Source organism: Nymphalis io, chromosome 24, assembly GCF_905147045.1.
Source record: "Nymphalis io chromosome 24, ilAglIoxx1.1, whole genome shotgun sequence".
Taxonomy (NCBI): Eukaryota; Metazoa; Arthropoda; class Insecta; order Lepidoptera; family Nymphalidae; genus Nymphalis; species Nymphalis io.
The window spans coordinates 6,921,765-6,948,786 of NC_065911.1; the positions used below are offsets into that span (position 1 = coordinate 6,921,765).

A 27,022-nucleotide genomic window follows, 5' to 3' on the forward strand; every position below is an offset into this window, starting at 1 on the left:
AAGTTTAGTAAACGTTCCTTTAATCTTGCTCGTGTTACGTTTGATGTTGTTTATTATTATAATCCTAACTAATGCGAGAGTTAAAAATACGAGTTTTCGCTTGTTACGTTTTCACGTCTTAACTACATTTGAAAAAATACATTATGATATACCAAATTTCATGGTGATCCGTCAAACCATCTTTATATATAAGTATATAGATGAATATTATTTAAGAAAATAAAATTATTATACATATAACCTCTTTTGTATCATAAATGAAATAAAGGTCTGACCGAAGTGTACGATATGGAAGTAAATATTTTATTATCCCGTTAATTAAATTAATCTAATGATAGTGAGCAATATTTGAAGGAACAATTAAACTTTTGTGTTCAAAGTATTCTAACACGAAATGGCTATGAAAATCATTGTTTACCCTCAAAAGGAACAATGCTGCATTTCACAAAGGCGTTACTAATGAATACGAACCGTAAATATATATAGTATGTTTAGTTTATTTGTATGTTGCGGGTTTCGCTGAAAACTTACATGTTGCTTTCGTTGCGTCTGGCTGACACACACACACACACACACACACACACATATATATATATGAGCAAATAAACCAAACATGAACTTAAGTGAGTTATGCGTTTATACTTATTATTTTACCCAAAACAGGTAGGCACACTAACAAATGCGCCACCAACCTTGGGAATTATAATAGGACGCGATTCTTTTACATACATTATGTATAGATATACAAAAGGATCGCGTCCTATATGACATTTAATTTAATTCTAAATATTTTTTTATCGTTCGAATTCATTTTGGATCTATTAACATATTGAATAAAATAATAAATAATATATTTCAATTAAAAAAATAATATTATAATATAAGTGTTTCATTCAAGTTCATTCGAACCATGTTAACGTTACGTAAGATTTTTCCTTATATACTTTTTGCTAATCGAAAAACAGGTCACGTGTAGGGCGGGCGTGACGTGGACTATATATATGACTTGTCAAAAACATGCTGTAAGCAGAATTATATAACTTGATTTTTTCGCTACACTGCTTTTAAGTTTCTTTATACATGATATAAGTATAGTTAAACCATGCGTAACGCTACGTACCGCCTCGGTTTCGGTAAAAAAAGCGAAGTAACAGTGCTGTGCTAACCACTATTCCTATTGGCGAGAAAATTTTGAAGCTTAATAGATCCCGCTGCTCCAATGCAGATTGGTGTATACACTTGTAGAACTATTATCATCCGATACATATAAGCTTTTTTTGCGATGTTTTATTCCAGCGTCAAGAACGAAATAAATCATAAATAAATTAAGCATATGAAACTTCAGTTAAGGTTGCCATATTCTGCCACCACTCCACCACCACTATTACAGTACAGTACAGTAACAGCCTGTAAATGTCCCACTGCTGGGCTAAGGCCTCCTCTCCCTTTTTGAGGAAAAGGTTTGGAGCTAATTCCACCACGCTGCTCCAATGCGGGTTCTCCAATGGTTCAATACACATGTGGCAGAATTTCGATGAAATTAGACACATGCAGGTTTCCTCACGATATTTTCCTTCAGCGAAAAGCACGAGATGAATTATAACAGAAATTAAGCCGTCTCGAATTAGGTTTAATTCTTAAGTTAATAATACTTGTACCAAGCTATGATTTGAAATATTTTTAAGCTTATCTTTTCGTTTTACGAGACTCAAATAATCAAAAAATAAATTCATATCTAATACGATGTAAGCTCATTATTAACATACTATAAAACGAATACTATTCAATTGATTATAATTTAAATAAACAATTATTATTAATATCTAAGATGTATGGTTCAACCCTACACCTGAATGACGTCATTACTAACACACAGACACACTGCACTCGAAGTTAATAGGGATTGACGTTTAGTTTTTTGTGAAAGGTTTTTTTATACAGCTCGTTCCATTTATAAATTGAATTTTTTTTTTTTTTGAACAAAACTAAAAATTTAAAAAAAAATACATTTTCGTGTTGTTTTACTCCTTTATCGACCACTCGTTTTTTGATAAATTCATTCAATGTACAGAAACACGGTTTCAACTGCTTTATTATATTGTATGGATTTAAAGTTACAACCGGTTTTAAATGTAAATTCTACTAACTACTAAGAAAACTCATTTAGTAACTCCTTTCTTACAGTTAAACTACATAGAATGTGTCAGTTGTATGTGATTAAATACGATTGATTTATAATTTATTGTATTATATAATTGTGTTGTAGGGTATAACGATCGTCGCTATCGTCCTCAGCCGACCTTCGATTAGAACGCGTTTCTATTCTCAGTGTTTCTGTTTGTTTCTGTTGTCAAGTGGACGTAATGAAAATTGAAGATATTTAAATATTTATTGGATTCTTGCTAATACATCCAAAATAGGAACCGATTCATATAAAAATGAATCGGAGTTTAAGAATTATTTTTAACAGAGTTATATTATTCGGATTTACGAACGTAATTTAGTTGAAAAATGATTTCGCTCTTTCTGTCATTATTGATTTGACATTCGTAAGATAAAAACAAAGCATTGTTTAAGTCAACAATCAAATATTATTTCCATATCCACTTTGAAGAGTGTAATTAGATTAACTAATTGTGAACCATTATATTGGAGATATAAGTAATGTTTTAATATTAATTCGACCATGCGATATTCTCAAGGAAGACTAGATGTCCTGTGTAGACATCGTATAGTGCTTAAATGTGCTCTCTATTCCCGTACTCTCATAATCCGACCAGACGGTAAATCGTCACCACCAGAAAAACTTCTAGACACCCGGTAGGTATTGAGAATTTCTCGTCAGAATAGATAACTCAGAATAGATAACTTCTTTATTGGCCCGACCCGGGTTATGGGGTATGTTACCATATGGTAAATGGGGTATATACCCCATAGGGTTATGTTACCAGGACACCGGAGCGTCTATATAATATACAATGACATAGTATCTCACGATTCTGATATGTAAAATATCACAAAAAAAATCTTGTTTATTAAGTTAATACAATAATCATAACAGATCGAACGTAATGAATCACCGGTGATCTAGTCAAATCAACTAATTCACGTGCTGAGACACGTCAAACGACTCGAATCCCTTATTGTAAAAGCTCCAACTATATCAAGTGCTAGTGGAATGGAAGTAATAAAACCGAGAATAGCCGTGCTGCATCGTGCATCGATTACCAGCTAATGCGATTTGACCAGCCTTGCTATCTGGATCTATTCCGGTTAAGTCAAGTTGCACTGGCTTGCTTTGGGATGCATTAGGAAGTCATATTTTATAATTGAATTGTTATTTTGTATGAATTCACTTTAATATCAATAATATGATACGATTTATTATTGTTTGTGATACAATGTAAAAAATAGCCGAACATACGTTATTGCTTAACAAAGATTTCCTTTCAGAATATTTCGAAGTTATATCTAGGATAGGTTATAGGATTGAGTTCACCAAAAAATCTTACTAAATAATTATATCATATAGCTTTATTTAATCATATAAAATGATTAAAACTATATAAGGAATTCGTATAGAACGAATAAAAAATATTATGATTTTAATATTGAATATAAATTTAAAGAAAATCTTTGACGCTTAAAATGTAACAAATTATTATGGCACTGAATAAATTAATCCGATGACCACATAAAAGCCGTATTACATTTCGCTTGGAGCATTACTTATTTCAATTATAGTACAAGGTCCGCATAATTTGATACGTGACGGCGTTTAGTGACGATAGTGAGTGCTATGGACTATACGTTAGTTATTATATAACACTTGTGCACTATAATATGCCCTGCGCTGTTGGCTAATCTCTCCTGAGATTTAGTCCTACCGGTTTCACTCCCATTGTACATCACTGTTTTCTCGTGAGACCTCATAGCATGATATAATATGATCCTGATAAAACCTTTCTCAACAAATGTGCTATCAAACGCAAGCATTTTGTTTAAAACCGAACTAGTACAACCTGAGAAAACGCGATCAAATAGAAAAGTTTATACGTAACTCATCGTTTTATTTAAGCTTACAATTTTTCCATTTCTTATGTAACATACATTATATCGTAATTTTATAGACGATGGTATCTTGAATTAGGTGTATTTATGTGTTTGTGAATACTAATCAACATCCCAAATTCACCTGCCGTCTGATCGAAAATTTTCTTACGCACAGTCATTAAAGCGTAATGGAAGATTTGGCTCGGTGCCATACCTTTTAAAATTTGCACCGGAGTTTTAATCTAGGTGAATGAGTGTTCCGAGCCTGGAGAAAAGATCTGTAATAAGACATTTTACTTTAGATAAAGACGCTGTTTCGGAGGAAAGCGACGGAGATCATTTTTCGTTTGCTCAGAACATTTTACGACGAACAGTTGACAGGAACGATCTATCACTGGCGAAGAATAAGCAAACAACCGCCAAGGAAATAACGTTTCTATGACCTTACACAAAGAAAGCGAAATCGCTTGAAAATGGCTTCACTTTAATTACAATATCATTTACAAAAGCAGACGCGTAGTTCGTGTGCATCTTTCTGACTAATTTTCACTTTATAGTTCTGCTGATAATGACATCATGTTTTAAAAACACTTGTACAAATGATTGTCTGAATTTAAACATATGTATATAAAATGCATAAAGTATACCTCTGGAAAAGTAGACTAAAAATATCCAGAAATATTTTCGATGCGACAATTTTGAACACTATGCATACTTTATGACTTAACTCAACTAATCTATAAGATATTATTTATGGTTTAAAAAAGTCTTCGAGGAACCACTCAAGCTCCCTTTCAATTATTTACTATCGCCGTTGACGTCCGGATGATCATCGCTCGCAGATTTTATTACGGATTAACGTTTATTACTACAATCGTTGTAAATATTGATAGCAATTGTTATTACGATTTATAAAAGCAACGATAAAGCAATAATATTTATGTTTGGAAGTCGTATCGCGTGACTGGTTAAAATTATTCCGGATAAACTTATGATTACATATTTACGACACTAACACATTTTATTTTATAATTGTATATTCTATTTCAGTGCACGCAACTTGAAAAAAAAAATTATCTTCTGCATATTGTAAATGCAATCATTGCTGTTTGTAACTTTCGACGTAATTCATGGCCGTTTTTATCCGTTTATTATTGAACTTAATTCACACATATACATCAATTAATTGTACATTTTACGATACTTCATAACAGAATCAAATATTAAAGCTAACACAGTTTAAGAGATATCGACAATGTTTTTGAATAAGGTTTGCACTACGTTCTAAACTTATTTCAGTTATAATCAGATGTGCTTTCACTTATAATTTTGTGTGCGAGAATTGAGTATTTCTGATTATAACAATAAAAAACAAAGCATTGAATTCAGATTAATAAGTAATTTTCACCTTGTAAAATGAAAATAGAGCATGATCTATATGATAGAAGCCACCCTTTCACTCATCCCTTAGCATCGAACTTGACCCAGATAATCGATGCATGTTTGATCGAAGCTGATTAAGAAATGAGGTTACTGTATTTACTTATGTAAGCCCGTTAACTGGAGACCTAGAGACATAGGTCTTCATCATACATAGAATAAAAAAATTACAAAGATTACGAGAAAAATGAAACAAAGGTTTTTTGAAAAGATTTTAAGATTAAAGTAAGGAACAGTCTGTAAACAAGCTGCGCCAATGCGGATTCTTGGTTACGCATTTTTGTCCACCACACACAGGCTACCTCACGATGATTTTCTTTCGACACAGCAAGTATATGAATTATATAACAGAAATTATGCAAATGATTCTTTACCGCTTACCCGGCTTGAACCCGTAATTTTCGGATACACCACCAAAACACTGTAGCCACTGTCACCTTGGCTCACAAATTGAAACTTATTATTAAGTTTTATATTAATCAAGGGTAGAAAAATAAAAGTATGAATCGGAGATTGAAGTTGAAATTCGATTAAGTTTCTCTTCTCAAAATACTGAAAGTTAAGTGTTCTTATTTCAAATGATAATAGTTAATGCGAACATGGCGTGCGTATTGAAACCGGCATTTATATTTACAGTTGCCAATTTATCTCGGAACTTAATTTATAACTAACCTTCGGGAATTATATTATATTTTAAATTAATTAAATCTATTACAAACACAATGTGTTTACAAAAACTTTTCACTTGAAAAAATAGCAACATAATAATTTTAATAATACGAATAACAAAACATGGAATCAGTAATGAAGAATACAAATATGTAGATAACATTTTTGGTTATTTACGAAGTAGTTAAAGATAAATAGACATTGTACGTATTATATAATAATTCTCCAATATATTGAAATAGTTAATATTTATTCGCGAGTTAATTTATTCGATGGGAGATCAAAACGATCGAAATCGTTGTTATGTACATAACCTAGTTTGTTAAAGTCAACGTTCTGTACATGGTATCACTCAGGGGCTTTAAAAAGACCTTCCGTATCGATCTGAGTTCGACGAACTGAGCTTAGCGCTTTATTCGGCAACGACAGAGAATTACTAGCGCTGACACGAAAATTAAATTGATCAGGAACAACGGCTGTAATAAATGACGAGCCATTCAAGTGAGCCAGTAACGTGGCTTTTAGTTAGCCAATTTTCGAAAACGAAAATTTACTTATGCGTATAAAACTACTCGAAAACAAAAAATGTCTGTCACGAGACGCTTGTTAGTTATAAAACAACGGAATTTATATTTATTGAAATAATTTATAATTAAAGAAATATAAACATACATCACTTCCTATCATTCTTTAAAATTGTTAAACTAAAAAATAATAATTGTGATTTAAATAAATAAATAGTTTTTTTTTAATTATAATAATATACCACAAAGAAGTAAACGTACTACGCCATTAAATGACAATTCATTCGCAATGACGATATATGAGAGCGTCATACCGTCTGCCGTCAAGTCATACAAGTCTTGATAAAATAGATTTAAATTAATCTGATTGATGAATTGAATTTGTATAGATTTATTTAAACGATTACTTTCATCTATAGTATTATACGTTATAAATATATTCAAAGAACAAAACAATAAACGATTTAGCGTAAATACAAATAATCATGGCGATCGTTTCCAATGTGTACTAAGAAGTTTTATGAGGTCATCCGGTATCGGAAAATTTAATAATGTCGTAAAGCTCCTAATCCTGGAAAGTTATTTGTTTTGTCTTCAAATAAAGACGGCGCCCGACTTACTATGTAAGAGTATTTGAGTTGTCGCTAATTACTTTTTGATGAGCGACGTGTGAGTAACAGAGATAATTACTTTGACATTAAAACTACATAGCACGTTCCCATAAAAATATCTATTTAAAGATGAGTAATTAAAGCTGTAACAGAAAGATGTGCAGAATAAGTTTACTTGGTGGTAGGGCTTCGTGCAAGCCATCTGGGTAGATACCACCCACTCATAACATGATGATGTCTTCCTGACCGATTTCGGCCACGGCGGTTAATCTCAAGAGAGATTAGCAAACTACGCAGGACATATTATAGTGCAGAAATGTGTGCGCAAACACAGCTGCACTCTCTTTTATCTCACTCTAATAATTCGATGGGACGGCAATCCAACACGACCGGCGTTCAGACGCATGACCAATGGCTTTACATGCTTTCCGAAGCACGGGAGTGTACACACTTTCAAATTGCAGACTGGTCTGCTAACGCACTTCTTCGACCGAATTTACGCTGATAAACTTTTTAAAAATCGATTTTTTTTTGGAGAAGTTTATTTTTATATTATCATTTTAAGTATCACTAACAGGTACGGTACAGGTTTAGATTAGACTTAGCAGAATCAGCGATAATATTTTAAAAAAAAACACCGTCGATGCAGTATTTTCTAATAAATAAATTATAAAGCGAAAGAACCACTTCGTAAGTTAAACGTGTCTCCGATGCTTATAGCATAGTAACAAGAGTTTCTATAAATGTAAGTAGGAGAAATCAATAAATAAGCTCTGCCCATCGCGATACCGATCGTAACATTTCCCGCGCTGTGACTACGAATCACTGATAACGTCACATCGATATCGTACCATGAAAAGCTACTTTAAACCGAATAAGGGTATTGAGTGCTCTTGAGTCGAAGCTGGCACATATACAATTTTTTACCTTATTTATACATCATTAATTACCAATTCTGAAAAGGTCTTAAGGTCAGGTGACCTGAAAAAAACGAGTTGCTTTTTAATCTGATTTGGATTGTTAAGTGGAGTTCTGAATACTGTTTTTTTTTCAATTGCATGACAATAAATGTACGCCTTGGAATAGAATCTACGTGTGTGGACAATAATGGAAAAAAAAATTATCACATTATCAGTGTTCGCATATCGTCCTGGAGATTATTTCTTCTAAAACAAATATACGTTAAAATTTCGAAATCTTGCTGCGACTATTCAATTAATTTCAAGAAGATGGATATAAGTTTATGAACGTGACAATATATTATTTTTATAAGTCCCAAGTATGTGCGGGATTAACCCGCGTCACTTCACCAACTATTTTGAATAATTCGTTTAGTTGAATGGTTCGTTCATGATGTCCTAGCCTTGTCTGACATTAGGAGAAAGTAGTTATTGAAGGATATAAGACCGGGATTTATGTGATTATGACGGTAAAAATATAACGTCCTCATGACCATTTCGTCTAGAGGAACCATTCACAAGGGAGACAAGGAAACAGCGCAGGACTGTTCACTTTGATAAACCGATGGAACAGCAAAACCGACACGACCGAAAATAGTTCAAGTGCAGAACCAAAAAATCCAATAATCCTGGTCAGGCCCAGTTTTTGAACACTAGACTAACGACGCAAGCAATGTGTCAGATTAATCTCTTATTCAATAAATGAATAATAATAATTCAATGAATATCTTATTCAGTAAAAATATCAACCGAGGTAGGGCATCATAAATTGAATTAATGCTAATTCTTTGTTCCATTTGAATATTCTTAGGAATGGCGTGGATATTTCGCTGACTTTATAATTTACAATTACTTATAATTTAGCACATTTCAATAAACAATTATCCTAACTAATATTATAAATGAGAAAGTTAGTTTGTTTGTTACGTTTTCAAGTCTTTATTATTCAACCGATAGTCATAATATTTTGTCATTGTCAAACATGAGAACGAAGCCGCGGTCAGAAAAATACAACAAACGTTTTCAATGATCGAGATTGGCTTTACAGGTTTTTTTTTTATTATTACAGTCACACTTTAGAAGTTGCATAAATAAATTCGTAATAGATATAGCGCCGTCACTGTACAGTTACAGTGACGGCGCGTCTTAAATAGGTTTATTGTTTTAGTATTCCTTTTGGTGTGTAATGCTTAAACAATGCGGTCACGTGGGCATGTATCATTTAGTATGTAACGAATCATATTATCGTTTGAATAATAACGAAGTATATTGAATTAAAGATTACGGGTTTAAGTTGAATTTTTCATGCGCTTAATTTGTGATTATAATTTACCTCCTGTCAAGGTAAGGAAAAGTGCATGTGTCGGATGAAATAATGCCACATGTGTATCCACCAATCCGCAAAGGAGAATTATGGTGGATCTCCAAGCCCTTCACCTCAAGAGCAGAGGAGGCATTCGTCCGGTAGTTGGACATTTATGTGCTGTTTATATTATATTATGTTTTTAATAAAATTTCGGTAAATATACGAATAATAACGTTGAGGTTGTTCTGAGGGCAAGTTAATTTTTTCGACATTTTATTTACTAGCTAAACTGAGTAGGTACCCCGACACGCGAAGGCCGTACACGAAGTAAGCACGTCACATTTACATGAACTTTTACTACTTTTCCAATATGTGTACGGTAAAATATTAAACAGCCTTGAATCATAGAACGTCTTTAATATAATTTAATGAAATTATTAAAGATAAGGACTTTTAATATAATTGTATTAACTGAATTTAAATTGTGAATATATAAATAAATTAATAATTACTGTTTTTTATATTGCTTATTAAATCGACGTAAGTATATAAAGGAGAGGCCGTAGCACTGCATTTACGATTGTTGCTTTTTATGTGTTATAAAGTTGGGGACTACGTTCAGGTTTTATTATTGAGTCTTCGAATTTTAATGCTAGATTATAAAAAGTGGTACAAACCATCTGTGGGCGATGTGTAGAGCTTTTTGCACAAATCCTGAGGTCCGCCGAGCGCGTTGATCTTGGCTAGCCCCTCGGCTCCGCGAGTTTCCATCAGCTCGCGCAGCTGCCGAAGGGTGACGCCATATTGCGCCGGCCGCCCCTCTACCGTAGCCATGGTGCCGGGCTCGCGGCCGCCGCCCGCACCACGCCCGACCACCCACTAGATCTGAAACAAAGTTTATTTTAAACATAGTCAGATATTCTTTAGAGTTTATAACAATATTATACTTACTAACTTTGTTACTTAACAAACAATCTATTTTTAGAAAAAAAAAATATTACGTTTGATTTGGTCACGTTGCTAAAATTTTCGTCAATATAATCGTTGACGCAAAGAAACTGTATTAAATATGTACATTTAGGGAATTCTGGGATTTAAATGTCATAATCATTATTTAAATCCATAAACTACCCGCGTTGTAATTTAAAACACCGCCGAGAGATCTGATTAACACAGATTTATGCGGTACCCAAACTGTTTTTAGAAGTGGATTCTCTGCATAATTCAAGAGCTCTTTAATTACGGTAGCGTCTAACAATTCACTATTGTTTTCTCTATCACCTCGGTTGCATTTTATTGTCACGCAGTGAATAATTAAACAGGGGGACGAAGGGAGAAGGGGAGATTGTGTGACATCTAATGGAGATAAGAAATACGTCGCCCCACATAGCATACTATACTGATCAGAGGAAATTATTGACATTTTACGTCATCATATAGCGCAGAGTTGCAATAATTCTTTAGCTTTGTTATTTCTGTATTTAAATCAAAGTAATATATATAATAATAATAATATCCTTGTACATTATTACCATGCCATGCCATACACGGCCATCTGATCTTAAACTAAACAGAACTTGTACTATGGAAACCAGACAACTGACTTATACTATTTTTCTTATGAACAGGCATGTTCATGTACACAAATATCTGTCCTGGGTGGGAATCGAACCCACAACCTTCGACGTGAAAGAGAAGTATCTATCAACCGGCCCGTCAATATATATAACAGATTAGTAACGTTTCGACTCTGTCTGTCAACCGATTTTCTATATACTAATACAATATAAAACAAAAAAAAACATATTTGGTTATATAATTTATAATGCTAAGTAAATAGAATTGGCTCATATTTCTTCCGATTTAAAAATACCAAAGATAAAAAAATAATTGCATTGATTGTAATTAAATTGATTACTGTCATGACTATCAAATCAGTCTTCAATTGCTACTTGATACCGAAACTGGAAACGAGCGAAACGATATAATTTATTAAGCAGCATCACCGTTCACCAGTCACAAGGACATTATTTCTCCAATCCAATTAGACGGAGCTCATAAATCTTAGAACGCTCTTTTGGAAATTTATTGAATATTTAGAATTTCATACTACTTATTTCATCAATACGCTTTACGTCTAAATTATATTTATGTCGTGATTAGTTAAACAATGCTGTATCTCCTTCTTTCGACTGTCAAATCAAGGATGACAGAAAGAGAGAAAAACTGAACATTTATAAACATTTTTAATTATTTAAAAGATCGATTCCTTATTTAACTGACCACCACCAGTAAGATTACGATCGCTTTACGTTTTATATTAATGTTCGAGCCTGCCAACATCGAGGAAACGCTTTGATGTCACGACAACAAGCAATCTAATTCCATTATACATACAAACCGACAACGATACACGTAGAAGTTAATTAAACAGACAACAAAAAAAAATTAAACAGAGCACACCTGTAGCCTGTTAGCGGTCTTTACGACCCATAAACAGAACTGACATTTGTTGCAGTACCCTGCATATTTTAGGCGAGTTAATAAAAAGCGTACTCGTACGCTCGTTTACACGAAAAAGGGACAAACGTTACTATTGTGTGTAATAAATTTAAAAGACAACGTGCAAAATACATTGTACCTTTTCTCGTTTGACGTTTTTATGAAACGATTCGAATGAAATTGGAAGTTAAATATTAAGTAATGAAATAAACATAGGCAACGGCAAGAATTTGAACGATTGAAAATATTTCTTAAGGGGTAGTCAGAATATACATACGAAGGAGTTCTATTAACTTTTATAAACACACAAACGTTTCGAGAGGAAATTTATAGTTCTCTGCTAATGGCGTAGCATAGTAAGGTTGTCCGTAATGTGTACATACTTTTTAAATTATTTAGTTCAATATTATTTATTCGTTTTAAATCATTTATTAACGTTCTTCTCTGTAATATAAAGATAATATTGAATGTAGTTTTCTTTTAATTGATGGCCGTTTATTAAATGTTTCTTATAAAGTACAAATATTTTATTTTTAATAATAAATATGTATATATTTTCTTTATAAAAGAACAACGACCTAAAGAAACGCACACTGCAACTATTGGTGTGACAAACAAATTCGTAATTTTTCTTCGTCTTCATATAATTACTATTAAGGGCAATAATAACAAACAAATATTTTAGTAATTGTGCTATTAACCCATAGACTAGAGATTTGGGGAGATGACAAGAGGCAACCGCTCGTACGGCATCGGGGTTGAGTATCGTTGAACAGCCGGCAATTAGGTCTGTTGAGTGCCTATCTTTGTTAGTCTCTGCACGTTCAGTACTTCGAGATAAGATCCTTTGAAATTCACTGATTTCTAACATTTAATGCACACAAATACTAATGCAAATACATAACTTATATTTTGCTTAGTATGTCAGTGCAATCAAGTGATTTACAAATTTGTAATATTACGAACGATTTGATACGAAGTACGCTGTACTACAAAATATCGCGACGTAAAATAGTTCGGGAATTAATTAATAATAAATAAAAAAAAAACTGTTGCTTAAGTTTAGACTGTATTGCTTACCTGAAACAAAATTTTAGCAATCAGTAATTCAAACTTTATTTGACAAATTCTTGTAACAAAGCAGAGTATAAACGCGGTAAGAGAATATACTATAGTGGGTGTAATATAAGGAGAACTCTGTTCTGGACACAGACAACCCAGAACAGAGCTCTCTGGCGCAGATGTACAAGGAGACCCGACCCCAGCTGAACTGGGAAGAGGGTTTGAACAAAGAAGAAGAAGGTGTAATATAAGGAGAACTGATCGAGTAAATTTAAGGAAAGTAATTAATAATATTACGATAGCAATATATTATCGGACGGATATTGAAAAACTAATTACAATTAATACAATAGCAAATTCAGAGGTTATCATCGCAGTGTGTGTAGATATTTGGGCAAATGGGTCAATCATCGTGTTCCAGCAAACTTGGCACGAACGGGCAAACAAACTTGATTGAAAGCGTCCCAAATCAATCTGCACTAATCGATGTTAGGTCAGGTTTAAAAGAAGGATTGATACCTAAAGGTGTACATTAAAGTTTGACAAGATGCTATTATCTTTAGGGACGATAACTACGAAGATTTGAAAGTTAATATTTTAGACTTTGGTTTGATTGTATAAGACAAAATCTTCATATAAAATGATTGCTTCGCACCGATAAATATTCGAAATTCAAATGAAGGCCTCTTCTTTTGAAAACAAGGTTTCTAGAGGTTATTCTACGCGCTACTCTAAAGCGTGTTGATAGATACACATGTACATAAGAACAAGAAGACTTAATGTTGCTTTCCTGTCTTTGAACTCGCAAATGACTTTATGATTCAAGTGCTCTTACCAAATGCATATTATATTGGATGACTAAGAACTTTAGGTCGTAAAGCGAAAAGGACAGAAATAACAAATTAACGTAACATTATCCAGCATTGTGTTCTGAAAGATAAATATCGTTTGCTCAATTACATTTATATATGAAAGAAGAACAAGGACAAACATCGACTATTCGACATTTGTACGTATAAACAATAAATCTACAATAGACACACAAGTTACAGTTCGCATCCAGAAATACATTCGAAACACATCAATGACGCAACCGTCCAGTGAACTCTTAAAACAAAGGTAAAACTTGCTTGAATAACAAATTCAGTTTGTATTATCTGTTTTATTGTTAGACTCAGATTCCACGTAAGCCACAAATCACGGGATCTCGATTGCTTTTATTCTAACTTATCCAGTTTTACTATTGTTCAAGAATAGCATTGCTGAGATTTTCTAAACGTTGTTTCATTTTAATAAAATGAAACATCTAGACTTTCTGTATTATTCTGCAAGATGTCGTTATGGCGTTCTATATTATTTTGAAACGATATAAAATCTCAATATTAAAGTAATGAAAGTCCTTTGAAGTTAGAGACGGCAATATAGTAAATATATGTATTTATCAACAATTTATCGGTATAAATTTTGATATGTTTATTGTAAATGTCCCACAACTGGGCCCCCTTAATATAAATTATTAACAAAAAAGCACTCTCTGCGCTTTTTATTTTATAATGAAACACTAATATTATTAATTCTTCAACTCAATATCTAGTTCAATATTCCTAACCTAATAACCTAACACATAAATAAAAGCAGTCAAGATTTCCAATTGGAAAAACGCTACCGTTTAAAACTGGATTCCAATGGGAAAAGTCGGTAAATAACATGGCCGTTACTCTTCCTGATAGAGTACTTTTGTTGTAAATGTTGCTGTACATTTTCTTTACTATACGTGAAACAACAAAGAGCCTACACATTATCGGATTAGAGAATCCGATTTCTCTAAATAAGAATTTACAGCGAATGCTTTTTACAATTTCTTATAATTAAGGATTTAAACCTTAATATGTTAGCACCATTGAAATGAAGATGGATAGTTATATTAATTAGATAGATAGTAACGGAAAATATTAAATTGGTCTTACTAATGGCCTTAACCGAGAAAACATACAATAGATGTGATGTAGGGGCGAATCGCGTGATTTCGACGCCTTATCTCGGTCACACCTGGCTTTTCGCAAAAGTCGATTGCTTTAGGCAAATTGCTAGCTAGCAAGCCTAATATTAATCTTTGTCATGAAAAAATTATCGGAATTTTGAAAATAGAATTTCGTCATGGTCATTTCGATATTTTACTAAAACTAAGAGCTTGAATCGTAATCCGAATTTGACTCTTATGTTAGTGTTTGTGGAAAAATATATAGATGAATATAATACATTAAAGGAAATGTTTGTAAATCCTCCGTGGGAATGTTTTTGTTGGTGGGCTGGTCCTTTGCCACCATATATTCTGAGGCTTTAACTTCTGATTGTCGGAAGCTCTTTACAAAAATAATTTATCTTACAATCACGCAATAAAATGAGAAAATTATTTATAAAGAAATATATATTGTTCTTGTAACAGGGAAGGGAAAGTACTTTACGAAAACGAAACACTTTTTATTATACGAGCTTTTAGAATTCAAGCAATTTCTTCAAGCTGCCCAAGTGTACTAGTGTGCTGTACTTAAACATCATTAAACTAACGAAACTCGGCTTGCTAACTGTGACGGCCGTTATCTTGTTATAAGTTCAAGATTTCAAGACGAATGAATTAATTGAAATAGACTAAAGTCGAAGCGAGTTGGACTATCGTGAGATTTGGCGCCCGAAGCGGTTCAAACACGAGTCAAAATAAACAGGAAGCTGAATTATCGTGGTACAGTTTATTGTTATCTGAGTATCGATTTAGTTCTTGCTGGAATCTGATATCGAACCGTACCGTAACAGCCTGTGAATGTCCCACTGCTGGGCTAAAGGCCTCTTTTTGAGGAGAAGGTTTGGAGCTTATTCCACCACGCTGCTCCAATGCGGGTTGGTAGAATTCACATGTGGCAGAACTTCAGTGAAATTAGACACATGCAGGTTTCTTCACGATGTTTTCCTTCACCGTAAAGCACGAGATGAATTATAATCACAAATTAAGCACATGAAAATTCAGTGGTGCTTGCCCGGGTTTGAACCCACGATCATCGGTTAAGATTCACGCCTTCTTACCACAGGGCCATCTCGGCTCATATATACATATGACTTAGATGATTTCACTTTGACCAAGTCATATCGAAACAAGTAATGAACTCTAGGCTAGGCTAGACAACTGCTTTAACACTAGACGCTTATATGACATAATAATTTATCTTATAACAGATTTTATTATATATATGATAAGAAAAATATGTAAGTTGTATACATTTATTCTTTGTAATTATTACAATTTACATGTCAGTTTAATTAAAGTAGATTCAATTAAATTAAAGGCTAAAATATTGGTTTACTAACTTTTTAGTTGTTTAAAAAATTATAACTATTCAAAAATGGAATTTCGTATGTTTTAAAGACACCTGATCGTTTTTTGTGTGGTGATTGTTAAATCCAAATAGAAGAGACATTAAATTGAAAAATATACTTTCATTGGACTGCTCAGATATTGACCTATAAAAGAGATATTTGATAAAAGCTTCCAGTGGAAGTAATATCGACTCTTGAAAGGATTTGATTATAAGGTAAGAAGTGTGAAAGACGAAAATAAAATTTTAAAGGAAATTGCACTATCGACAAAAATGTTTGATGCATAACTGCAGACGAAGGGGAATCTAGAATTTTCTGCCTGTCACAAAGTATTATGTCAATGTTTTTGAAAGTATTCTTTTCAAAATTATATTTAAAAACGATACGTTTTCTATAGGCAGAAAATCAGAGATATTTTAATTTCCGATGATGAGCAGAGAGGTTTTCAATGGCTAATTTGAATAAAACAACCTCAACATATTTCTTTTTGGTTTGTTAGATAAAAACTGTGAAAAGAATACACGCAATATTTATTTTCCCATTTCTTTATCGTTACAGCTTCGAAAGCAAAGTGATAAATGGCCCCATCATATTCAGTTTAGGGGAACTTTATTAAGAAGACACAACTTATGAAAATATATTCGTTTTACCATTACCACTCATAGATTACTTCACTTCGATATTTGGAAAAATTGGACATTTATTTTATGAATACTTCCTTTTTAATGACACTTAATAGGCCATCGTTTGACAGTTGACTTGCCTGATGCTAAGCATTGACGGTCTAGGACGCAGCACACTTGCCTAGAAGAAACCGGTATGTTCTGGATTTGAAGACATCGACGTTATACCTATCAGGAAAGGACGTGTAAATTTGAGTCCTAATTTTCGAAATTTATAAATACTATAACAGATAAGAAATTCTTATTTCCTTCCTTAATATAAAACCTTTTAAAAACAAACCGGTAATATTCCAATAATCTTTGTTTTATGTATCAAAAGGATCTTAAAATTCAAACAGCGTTGGAGCGCGAATCATCCCATTGCAGCCCAACGTAACAGCATTGAACACTTTGTACGATAACATTTTGCGAACACTTTTCATCTAAATTGGATACGGATGCCAATTTATTGGTGTTACTTTCTACGAAAATTATTGATGGAAAGAGCATTTTGTAAGATATCAAATAACATTCATAAAACTTATGTTCCATTATTTTTTAGAAGAGAAAAGCATTGTATTTGTAAGATTTCTAATAGATCATTTAAATCTCTTAAATCTGTGCATTGCATAAATTTTAAAATCATAATGTTTCTAAGCAATACTTTTGAGGCTTACAACATGAATAATTAATTTATCCTCTTTATAATTCAATGTGTTTTAACGTCTTAAAAAGTAGAGAACACTTGGTTTATGGCAAATTGTTTCAAGACGTTTTAGTACACAAATCGAAATTACGTTTCAGAACTTAAAAGAAAACCAGATTAATTAAAGTTAGGACTACCAGGCAAGCATATACTGGAAAAGGTTGATCGGTATTCACTGCACGATCGTCGCCCCAACGGTATCACCGCTAATCACACTATCTCGTGACCTGCGGCTCCAATACGCCTAGTAGCCGGGCATAGGCGGTAAATAGCTTAGATGTTAGATACTGATGAGTTCGACAGAAGCGATTTACCTATTTGAAATTAGTTTCTGTTTGAAGTTGTGCTAAGCCTATACACATTTGCAAATAAATACCATGATTGCCATCAACTATTAGCATCTTCCATAATAGGTATACTTCCATATTTTTTAACTGATTTGCAAAATATACAAGTGTACGTGATTGATGAAGTTTTCAGTTTAATCTTAAGGGTTAAAAACTTTATAAGGGTAGACAGGGTTCCCTATTTATAAGATAGAGAGCTTCATTAAAAGTTACACCATCGTTTCGACGCGTGGCTCACGTAATTGTGTTCCATAATGCGGACAACTTTTATCCAGTGGAGGATCTATTAATTAAGTGGAGTAACAAAAAAAATCTCAATTATATGATCGATCCGATAAACCGCTTTTAGGTGGGAAAATTGAACGGCTTTTAAAGGGAATTAAGAGAAAATTTTGTTTATTCGTATCGATAACTTTTGCAGGGAGATGTTTGTTGACTAATGAGAGAATTTAATTTACGATCTCAGTCAATATCTTCATGTAAATAATCAAGCTCGAATATTGCTTGATTCGATTTATTTGAATTTAGCAATATTTGAACTGATTATATATCTGTCATTTTATATCGAGGCATTGTTACCCAAAAATATTCTTGCTGCCGAATGCCTTTAAGACTCAGTCAAAGTAAAAAGTTTTGTTTCTCCCATTGCTGCCGTAATGAATGTTACCATTTTCTCGGAACAAAAACAAGATACAATTTACATTATGCATCTTTTCATTTTATCATTCCAAATTTAAAAATAAGATGAATTTAAATTAAAACATTTGTGTTGCTATAGGAACGTATTATGAAAAAAGTAAACATTTTTGTTACATCCGTAGGGAAACATTTATACAAGACTCGGTTGGAACGTGTATAACTTTTGCAACATCGGATATAATTATAAAATATTGTAATTTCTACATTTAAACTTGGTGATAAACTAATAGGCAAGGTAGTACTTTAGTAAAGATGCGAATTTATATTATATGGTCAGAATAAAACTATTCCGCCTTACAACATAATGCGTTTGTCAATTACATAACACTTTGTGAGTTCACCGAACTAGCCAGAATTTAATGTAGCGTAACGTACACCGTCTAATGTCGCAGCCCTGATTACAGTTTCTTCTCATTCGTAGTTTGTACCTATTGTGTATCGTTAAACATTTTTGTTGAAGCGTAAACGATGAAAAAGTGAAACAATTTAAAACAACAACGTTCTCCTTGTGTATTTTCTAGGTCATTATAGTTTCGTGTCCATTCTAAATAAAAGGCTTGAATCGACCTTTGTTAATCGTATAAAAGAAGTAGCTTTAAAATTAACGTTAAGTTTCAATAAGAGGTTATTAAAATGATTGTCGAGGATTCGAATTTTTGCCAAATCGATTTATCCTTATATTGCGTAACAGCTTTTGTGGTCACAGCTTGCGGTTTGAATAAATTACTGTTTCTGCGATCATCAGTCATATTACACATTCATAGCGTGTCCACTGATGGTATAAATGTATAAGCGTATTACACTACTTGAGATTATTTCTGCACAATATATACCAAATCAAACCATTATTAGTTACCATTTTAACTCAGGGGAGAAATGGAAGGTAAAATAAAAATATAGAAATGAAGAGGTAAAGATGATGGGACGACTGCGAAGCCGTAAAAGAAATAATATCCGCATCAGAAAACTTGGACTTGCATTTGCAGAAAATGATATTATGATAAAATATTTATCTGCTGTTTTTCTAAGGAAATGCCATTGTTGTGAAAAATAAGTTGTAACATTACTTTTTTTCTTTTGTTAAACGAATCATTCGCTTTAGTTAACAATACTTAGATTTCAAAAGTTAAATAATGATAAAAAAATATTAAATACAATTTTATAGAAAATTCTTTTAAAATGTATTTGATTAGGCATCAAACGTAAACATCTGAAACATACGGTCTTTATAAACAATATTTTTTATCTTAAAACAGCAATCTCGTCAAAGCAGGAAATTACCAGAATTATTCAAACATTTAATTGTATTATTTATAAGCATTTCCTTCTTATATAATATGTAACACTATTTCTTTAGTAAAAAATGTAAACAACGTAAATATATTTTCGAATCAATTTATATAAATGTTCAGCTACCATCAAACGGCACACACACGAAATAGCGCCTGTATTTAGTAGCCCTAATACTAAATTCGATTTACGTATACTTCGTCCGGCAGCAAGGACGTGACAAGCATGGTCCCTGACTAACATAATTGATTAAAAGGGGTCCACATTGTAATTGTCGCTAGGAGAACTGTTATCGATAAAACTTGACATACCTTCTCTAATGTACAGAATAACATTTCTTTAAATAACTTCACTTTTGGCGAATACAGTTAATGCCGTATTACATTACATTGTTAATATAATGGACATAAAAAGGGGTGTTATCCGGTTATAGGTTTACTGATTTAGCGACGAAAAAAGAGGCCTTTGGTAAATGTCTGGAAATCGGATATTGTATGGAAATAGGAGTGGCAAGTCTAACAGACGAAATAGCAGTGCGAGTAATATAATAACGATATTGATTAACCAAAAAATATACAATAGAAGGTACATTTATCTCTTGCTTAGAAAATATGTAAACTAAACGAGGACGAACGGTTTATTTAATAGATACTAAAATCTTTTCTATATAAGATTTAAAGTGAGATAATAGTTTAATATAAAAAATATTATAAAATTAAATTTTCGTTTATTAGAAATAGAACTTTAAACATGCTTAATCATAATCGGTATATTTTTATATTTGTATTTTCCATAGATGTAAGCACCAAATATTATAATCATAAGGTCAAAGGCTTAACAAATTGTTCGTGAATATCGCTTATTATTTTCTTAATAACAAAGTAAATTAAAGGCACGAAAATATTCGTTCACAATATTATACATACCACGAGTGCGTGTCGCACCCGTCTTTCCGCCGCGGCGTATGGCTCCCTATTATGCTGCAGGTGGCGACCTGAAAAGAACAAAAAACACTTTTACATTTTGTACGAAAACATCGTTTAATTTGAGTTTCTTAGGATAAAACGTAGTATCTCTAATCTGACATTGCTATCATACATGTTACTTTATATGATTTAATCACGAGGTTAATTTTTCACCGTTATTTAACTTGCGTATAATTCATAGTGCTTATTCGATTGGAAAAAATGTCTGTGTGTCCAATTTCATAGTAAAATCATTTGAATTTTTCGGTTTCGTTTTGAAATCAAGACAAATAAAACATTAATAGCGAAGAGTTATGGTTATTTATTGATTGATACTATTGAACACCCATTAGCGCGATAACAGGAATGGTTAACTAGAAGACTTTCAAAACAAATTCCTGGTATTAGTATATAACTGGAATCTTTAACTATGAGCCGTGGGTAGTGGAATTCAATGTATCTAAAGGAAATATAAGTACTTCTCAGTACGTTTGAATTGTTGAATACACTAAATATGAAGATATCGAGAAAATATTGGAATCGAATCAATTGGAACAAAAAAAATCTTTAAGTAACTTTTTCATAAAGTTCAATATTTCAATTGAAAGCACAAAAAAACAGTTCAAATAATCAATTACGGTTAGCGTCTTAGGTCCCGGGCAACACAAATATTGCGAGATGCTGAGCAAGGCGTTAGTTAGTTAGCTTTTCACTGTTCACGACACTTAAATAATTCCCTTCCCTTTTTTTCCTATTGATATATTTTTATTCTTTATATACAGAACAAAACGCAAGTGCCTTCGCGATGCTGATTAAATCATCTGTCAAAGATGCGGAGGCCAAATATAATACATTTTTTTTTTTTTATAGAATAGGAAGGCGGACGAGCATATGGGCCACCTGATGCTAAGTGGTCACCAAACGCCCTTAGACATTGGCATTGTAAGAAATGTTAACCATCGCTTACATCACCAATGCGCCACCAACCTTGGGAACTAAGATGTTATGTCCCTTGTGCCTGTAATTACACTGGCTCACTCACCCTTCAAACCGGAATACAACAATACCAAGTACTGCTGTTTTGCGGTAGAATATCTGATGAGTGGGTGGTACCTACCCAGACGAGCTTGCACAAAGCTCTACCACCAGTAGAGTACATAGATGTCAAATATAATACATTATACGCCATTTATATTATATTAAGTGTTCTATATTTTAATAATTATTATAATTGATGTAATACTTCATTAGCACTTCATTAACTCGTGTTAAGTAAGAATCTTATTTCAACACAGTTTTCTTATAAACATCCTTTAGTTTCACTATTTTTAAGCCAGTTCTCATATTTTGTCAGTATTATACAATTTAAAAACAATTACGATAGATCACTTACACTATTGAATTTAAAAAAAAATTACCTATAACACGACCAACTCGAGGAGAAGCTTCAGTTAAAATGACTACAATCTCTTCTTATTCTTAGATACGATTATTTACAATTTATCAAGATATTTCAGAGATATGACACTACTGAAAACATATTTCCGCATGACATTGAATGTAAGTCACAAAATAATCACCGTACAAATAATTAAATAGGCAGTATTTTAGTTATCAGTATTCTGGTTTGTATTATAAAGTCTGAAGCATATACTTGTGATAATTTTAAATCGTGTAAGATGTGACTGATAGATAGTGTTTTATTAGCCTTGATTAATAATCTAGTTATCACGAAAAATGTAATAGGAATGAGGTTACCAAATCAGTAATTTGGTTCACACAACGTTCACTGCTTAAACTATCTTCATGTATATTTTTTATATATCTTCAAGGCAATAATACATTCAATACTGATAGAAACCAAGATTGTACCCCCAAAGGTCTAGATAATGTGCAGACCAAATATCAATAAATTGTTTTTTTTTTCTATTTATTCACTGCATTAAAAAAATTGCAATCACGTACCAATTGCAACATTTTCATTTAATTCATACAAATAGAAAATTATTGTATTTATTATTTGAAATTATTAAAATGCACATAAGAAGGCACATTTACAACGGTCGTAAAATGATTCCAGGGCTTCTGCCTTAACGACCACAGTTCCGGACATAGATGTACTAAATTGCCAAAAATTTGGCAAACGGAACAGACATTCCAAGTGATGCATAGAGAGGAGGAACATTTTATGTAAATGGCAGTATATAACCGTAAATACAGCAGTCGAAGCCTACATTATTAACGTAACATCAAACATTTTAATATGCGACATAATTTTTCATTTCATTCTGGTCCGTTCGTTTCATAGGTTTTAAAATAAAGTTTTAATTACAGTCGTTAACTTTCATCTGTCAGAATTTATTTCTGGGTCATTTAAATTTCCGCAAAACTTCAAACTTAAACGATGATTGTAGCTGCTGTGAGACTTTAAAACGAATTACCTTTATGTAAGAGCATTCCTTTTCACATTGCCTTTTATTGACTAGATCATTCCTCAATACACATTTAAAACATACAAACACGTCTTTTAAGTAAGTGTTTTATGCTGTAGTCTGTTTAGATCGTGTTATAATGATTCTGTTAGTGAGTCTGTTGCTACAAACGTTGCTGGCGTTAAACAGCGTGAATCAGTTCTCGCCGATGGTGAAGGCGATGATGTCATTTAAAATGTCACAGTTTAGCCTCAACTTATGATACATCGCGACGTATTTACTTGTAATCGAAAACGATGCGTGTGTTATTTGAAGCATAACAGGAACCGATATGTTAGCGGCGTGCATTAGATTTATTATGTTAAGAGGTATATTTCGGCGAAACAAAATCGATAGATTTAGAAACAACGTTCGTTTATTTTAGTGATATTATGTTGCTATAAATTACGTTATAGATCAAAGCACTAATAGAGGTTGTGATTGCTATATAACTTTATTCGTAGACATAAATGTTTATAGCCTTATTGTTTTTGACATAATTGAAGAAGGCTTGCAAACACAATCCCTTTACTACAATATTAAGTTATTGAAACCAGTCAGTTACATAAGCATAACATACAAAGTAACGTCTATTAATGAAGTTAGTCTTTCGCATTGTAAGCGTACCCAGTTTTGACCGACTATAAAACTTATGTAACTTTGATTTGAAATTACTTTATGTAAATTACGGAATCCTAAGTCTTCAGACTGAGTTTTTTTTTATAAAATCGGTCGGCATACTGGCATATGGTGAGTCATCTGATGGTAAGTGGTCACCACCGCCCATAGGCATTGGTCATTACTTACAACGCCAATGCGCTCCCACTTTTAGAACTAAGATGTTTTATCCCCAGTGTATGTAATTTCACTGGCTCACTTAATTCTATACAGTATAAAAGATTAAGTATTGCTGTTTGTCGGTAGAATATCTGATTAGTGGGTGGTACCTTCCCAGACGGACTTCCACAAAGCTACCACCAGTGCCAGTAAAATGTATTTGAATAATTTTTAATAGTTGTAATAAAAGTTGAACGAAACAAAATTAACATAAAAGATATTTTGCAAACAATAAAATAGAAAATATTCAAATATTCATTATCTTTTTGTTTCTTAAATTTGTATCGCTTGTTATAAAGTGAGGTCTTAAGTTATTTATTAAAAACATGAAGCCACCTTTAAAACCCTAAAGTGGTTTCAGCAAATCGTAAAATAGAGGAATCAATACCATGATATAAAAAGCGCCATATTCGGATTCTACGGCTTTCAAAGCAAACATTGGACCGTATTCGATTACTCTCTGACCTTTTTCGACAAATGGACGGATAAAGATCGATCCTGAGACAAATTTGGATGACTCACATCTCCTAAACCCGCCTCTCTTGGCTCGGTATATAATTATTACGCGTCTAGACGACTGGCGTCGACCAGGCGGCCTCTATGGAAATATAATGATACTGCAGCGACATTTCTCTGCAAAAATACGACACTTTTATCCTGTATAATCGATATAAATCTTAGAAACGTGTTTAAACTCTCATCAAAATTATTCAATAGTCCTGGCTTAAAGCTCAAATATATCGGGGATAAAATAAATAATCAACGTGCATTAGATAACTACGTTCTCTGATGCAATTGTGTTACACGACACGCCCTTTATTCGTATTACGGAAGAGTTCAAGAATTTTAAGAAATTGACTAAATATTTTGCACGTAAGGATTTTATATTATTAATAAGCTAGATATATTTCAATACTGTTTTTAGTTTATGTAAAGGATATATAAAAGTCTAAATTTTTATACCGAAAACTGCAATTTATTTTAACGTTACTAATAGACGTAGTTTACTAATTATTAAAAATATATATATTATCATATAAATCGAATGAATTAGTGCCACGGAATTTCCTAGAAAACACGATAATAATAACGCTACGCACTGTTTTTTCTATTGATCCGTAATAGGCTTATAATATATTTAACGATTTCACATACCTGAGAGCACGTTGATGGCAGTAGTAAGGCAAGAGAGTGAGGACGGAAAATGCAAAGTGCTGATGTTCCCTGACACGTCTCTTATCTCCATATCACTACACGTTTAACTAATAGTCCACTACAGCAAAGCGTATTCATGGCTTGAAGCTCTACAATCCTTTCACGCAACAAATTGGTCACCTAATTCATCAGGCACTTGAGTCATAATTGCTTGTGAATTTTCGCGCGGCACCAGGGGGACACACATTATATTATGAAATAGTAACGGGGACACGTGCTATCGCGGCAGAGAGGGACGGATTCACTGAACGTCCTTGGCGAGGGGGCGCGCGGGGCGCCTGCGGCATCAGACGATTCAATCATCCCCAGAGGGAACGAGACAGAGATATCCGATGTAGTAGCGAACGAGCGAGATGGAAGACATCGTGCTATTGACCGGCCCGAAGACCACGCCCACCCGGGCGAGAGGGGCGCGCTGATGTTCCAAGTGAAAATCGAACGTCGGCCCGGGCAGACGCGGCCGGCTGCTGCATCAAGGTTACCCCAAACCACTCATGCACTTCCTACATTCCAACGAGTCCCTTGTACTCATTACTACTATATATTAATTAAAAACGAAATATGATAAATCCTATTCGGATTAATTTTACATATTGTATTATGCAAAGTTTTATAGTCAGATAACTTCTAAACTAAGTGAAGCAAATAAATTAGAATATTTTTATTTCAAATAAATTAACTTTTTTAAATATTAATATTTTTCTACTTTTTAAACGAAAAAACGTAACGAGTAAACGTCGCTATGAATATATATATAACATTACATAATTTCTCAATACACGAATATAGCGAGTGAACAGACCGACAAAAACATTGACAGTTGACGCAAATTTGGGTTCGGATAGTAACCTTCGCATAAAATTCTTACGTAACTGCGACCTACCTTACCGCAATGAAATCTTGCGAGGATAAATCTTTCGATAATTTTGCAAGATAATTTATCAAATGCCAATGCCAGTTATCAAATCTACGAAGAATGGCAAAATATTTTTATTAAAAGAAAATTTTACGCGTATTTTTTGCAATTTTTGTCATTTACAATTTAAGTGTGTTTCAAATACAATTAAGTTATGTAATGGATACATCAATTTAAGAGGTATCTTTATGTCTAATTTGCGAGTAACATATATTTGACCTCCTAAAAAGAAGCTGTTCAAGTATCTCAAAACCTGATCGCATTAAATAAATCCAATTTGGTTTATCGTATTCGATGGTAATGTAGACTAAAAATTAAAAAAAGAAATGTGCATATTACATTTTAGTTAGAGTTTGGACTATTTTGAAGAAGTATTATGTAAAAAAAATAAGCTAGGAAAACGAATACAACTGAGATGG

The 27,022-nt window shown here is 32.8% G+C and overlaps 1 protein-coding gene across 11 annotated transcripts in view; it reads right to left on the reverse strand.

Moving 5' to 3' along the window:
* LOC126777836 (plasma membrane calcium-transporting ATPase 2) overlaps positions 1–27,022 on the reverse strand; it is a 179,873-nt gene that overhangs the window by 54,645 nt on the left and 98,206 nt on the right. For 10 of the 11 annotated variants that reach the window (XM_050501047.1, XM_050501045.1, XM_050501046.1 and 7 more), the window contains 2 exons: positions 21,126–21,193; positions 10,240–10,447 (listed from right to left, as the gene is read on the reverse strand). In XM_050501047.1, the coding sequence (XP_050357004.1) occupies positions 10,240–10,396 (157 nt within the window). In that variant the 5' untranslated portion in view covers positions 10,397–10,447; positions 21,126–21,193. Of the gene's footprint in view, positions 1–10,239; positions 10,448–21,125; positions 21,194–25,627; positions 25,806–27,022 lie in introns of those variants that run through there. The other variant, XM_050501048.1, reaches the window with a different exon arrangement.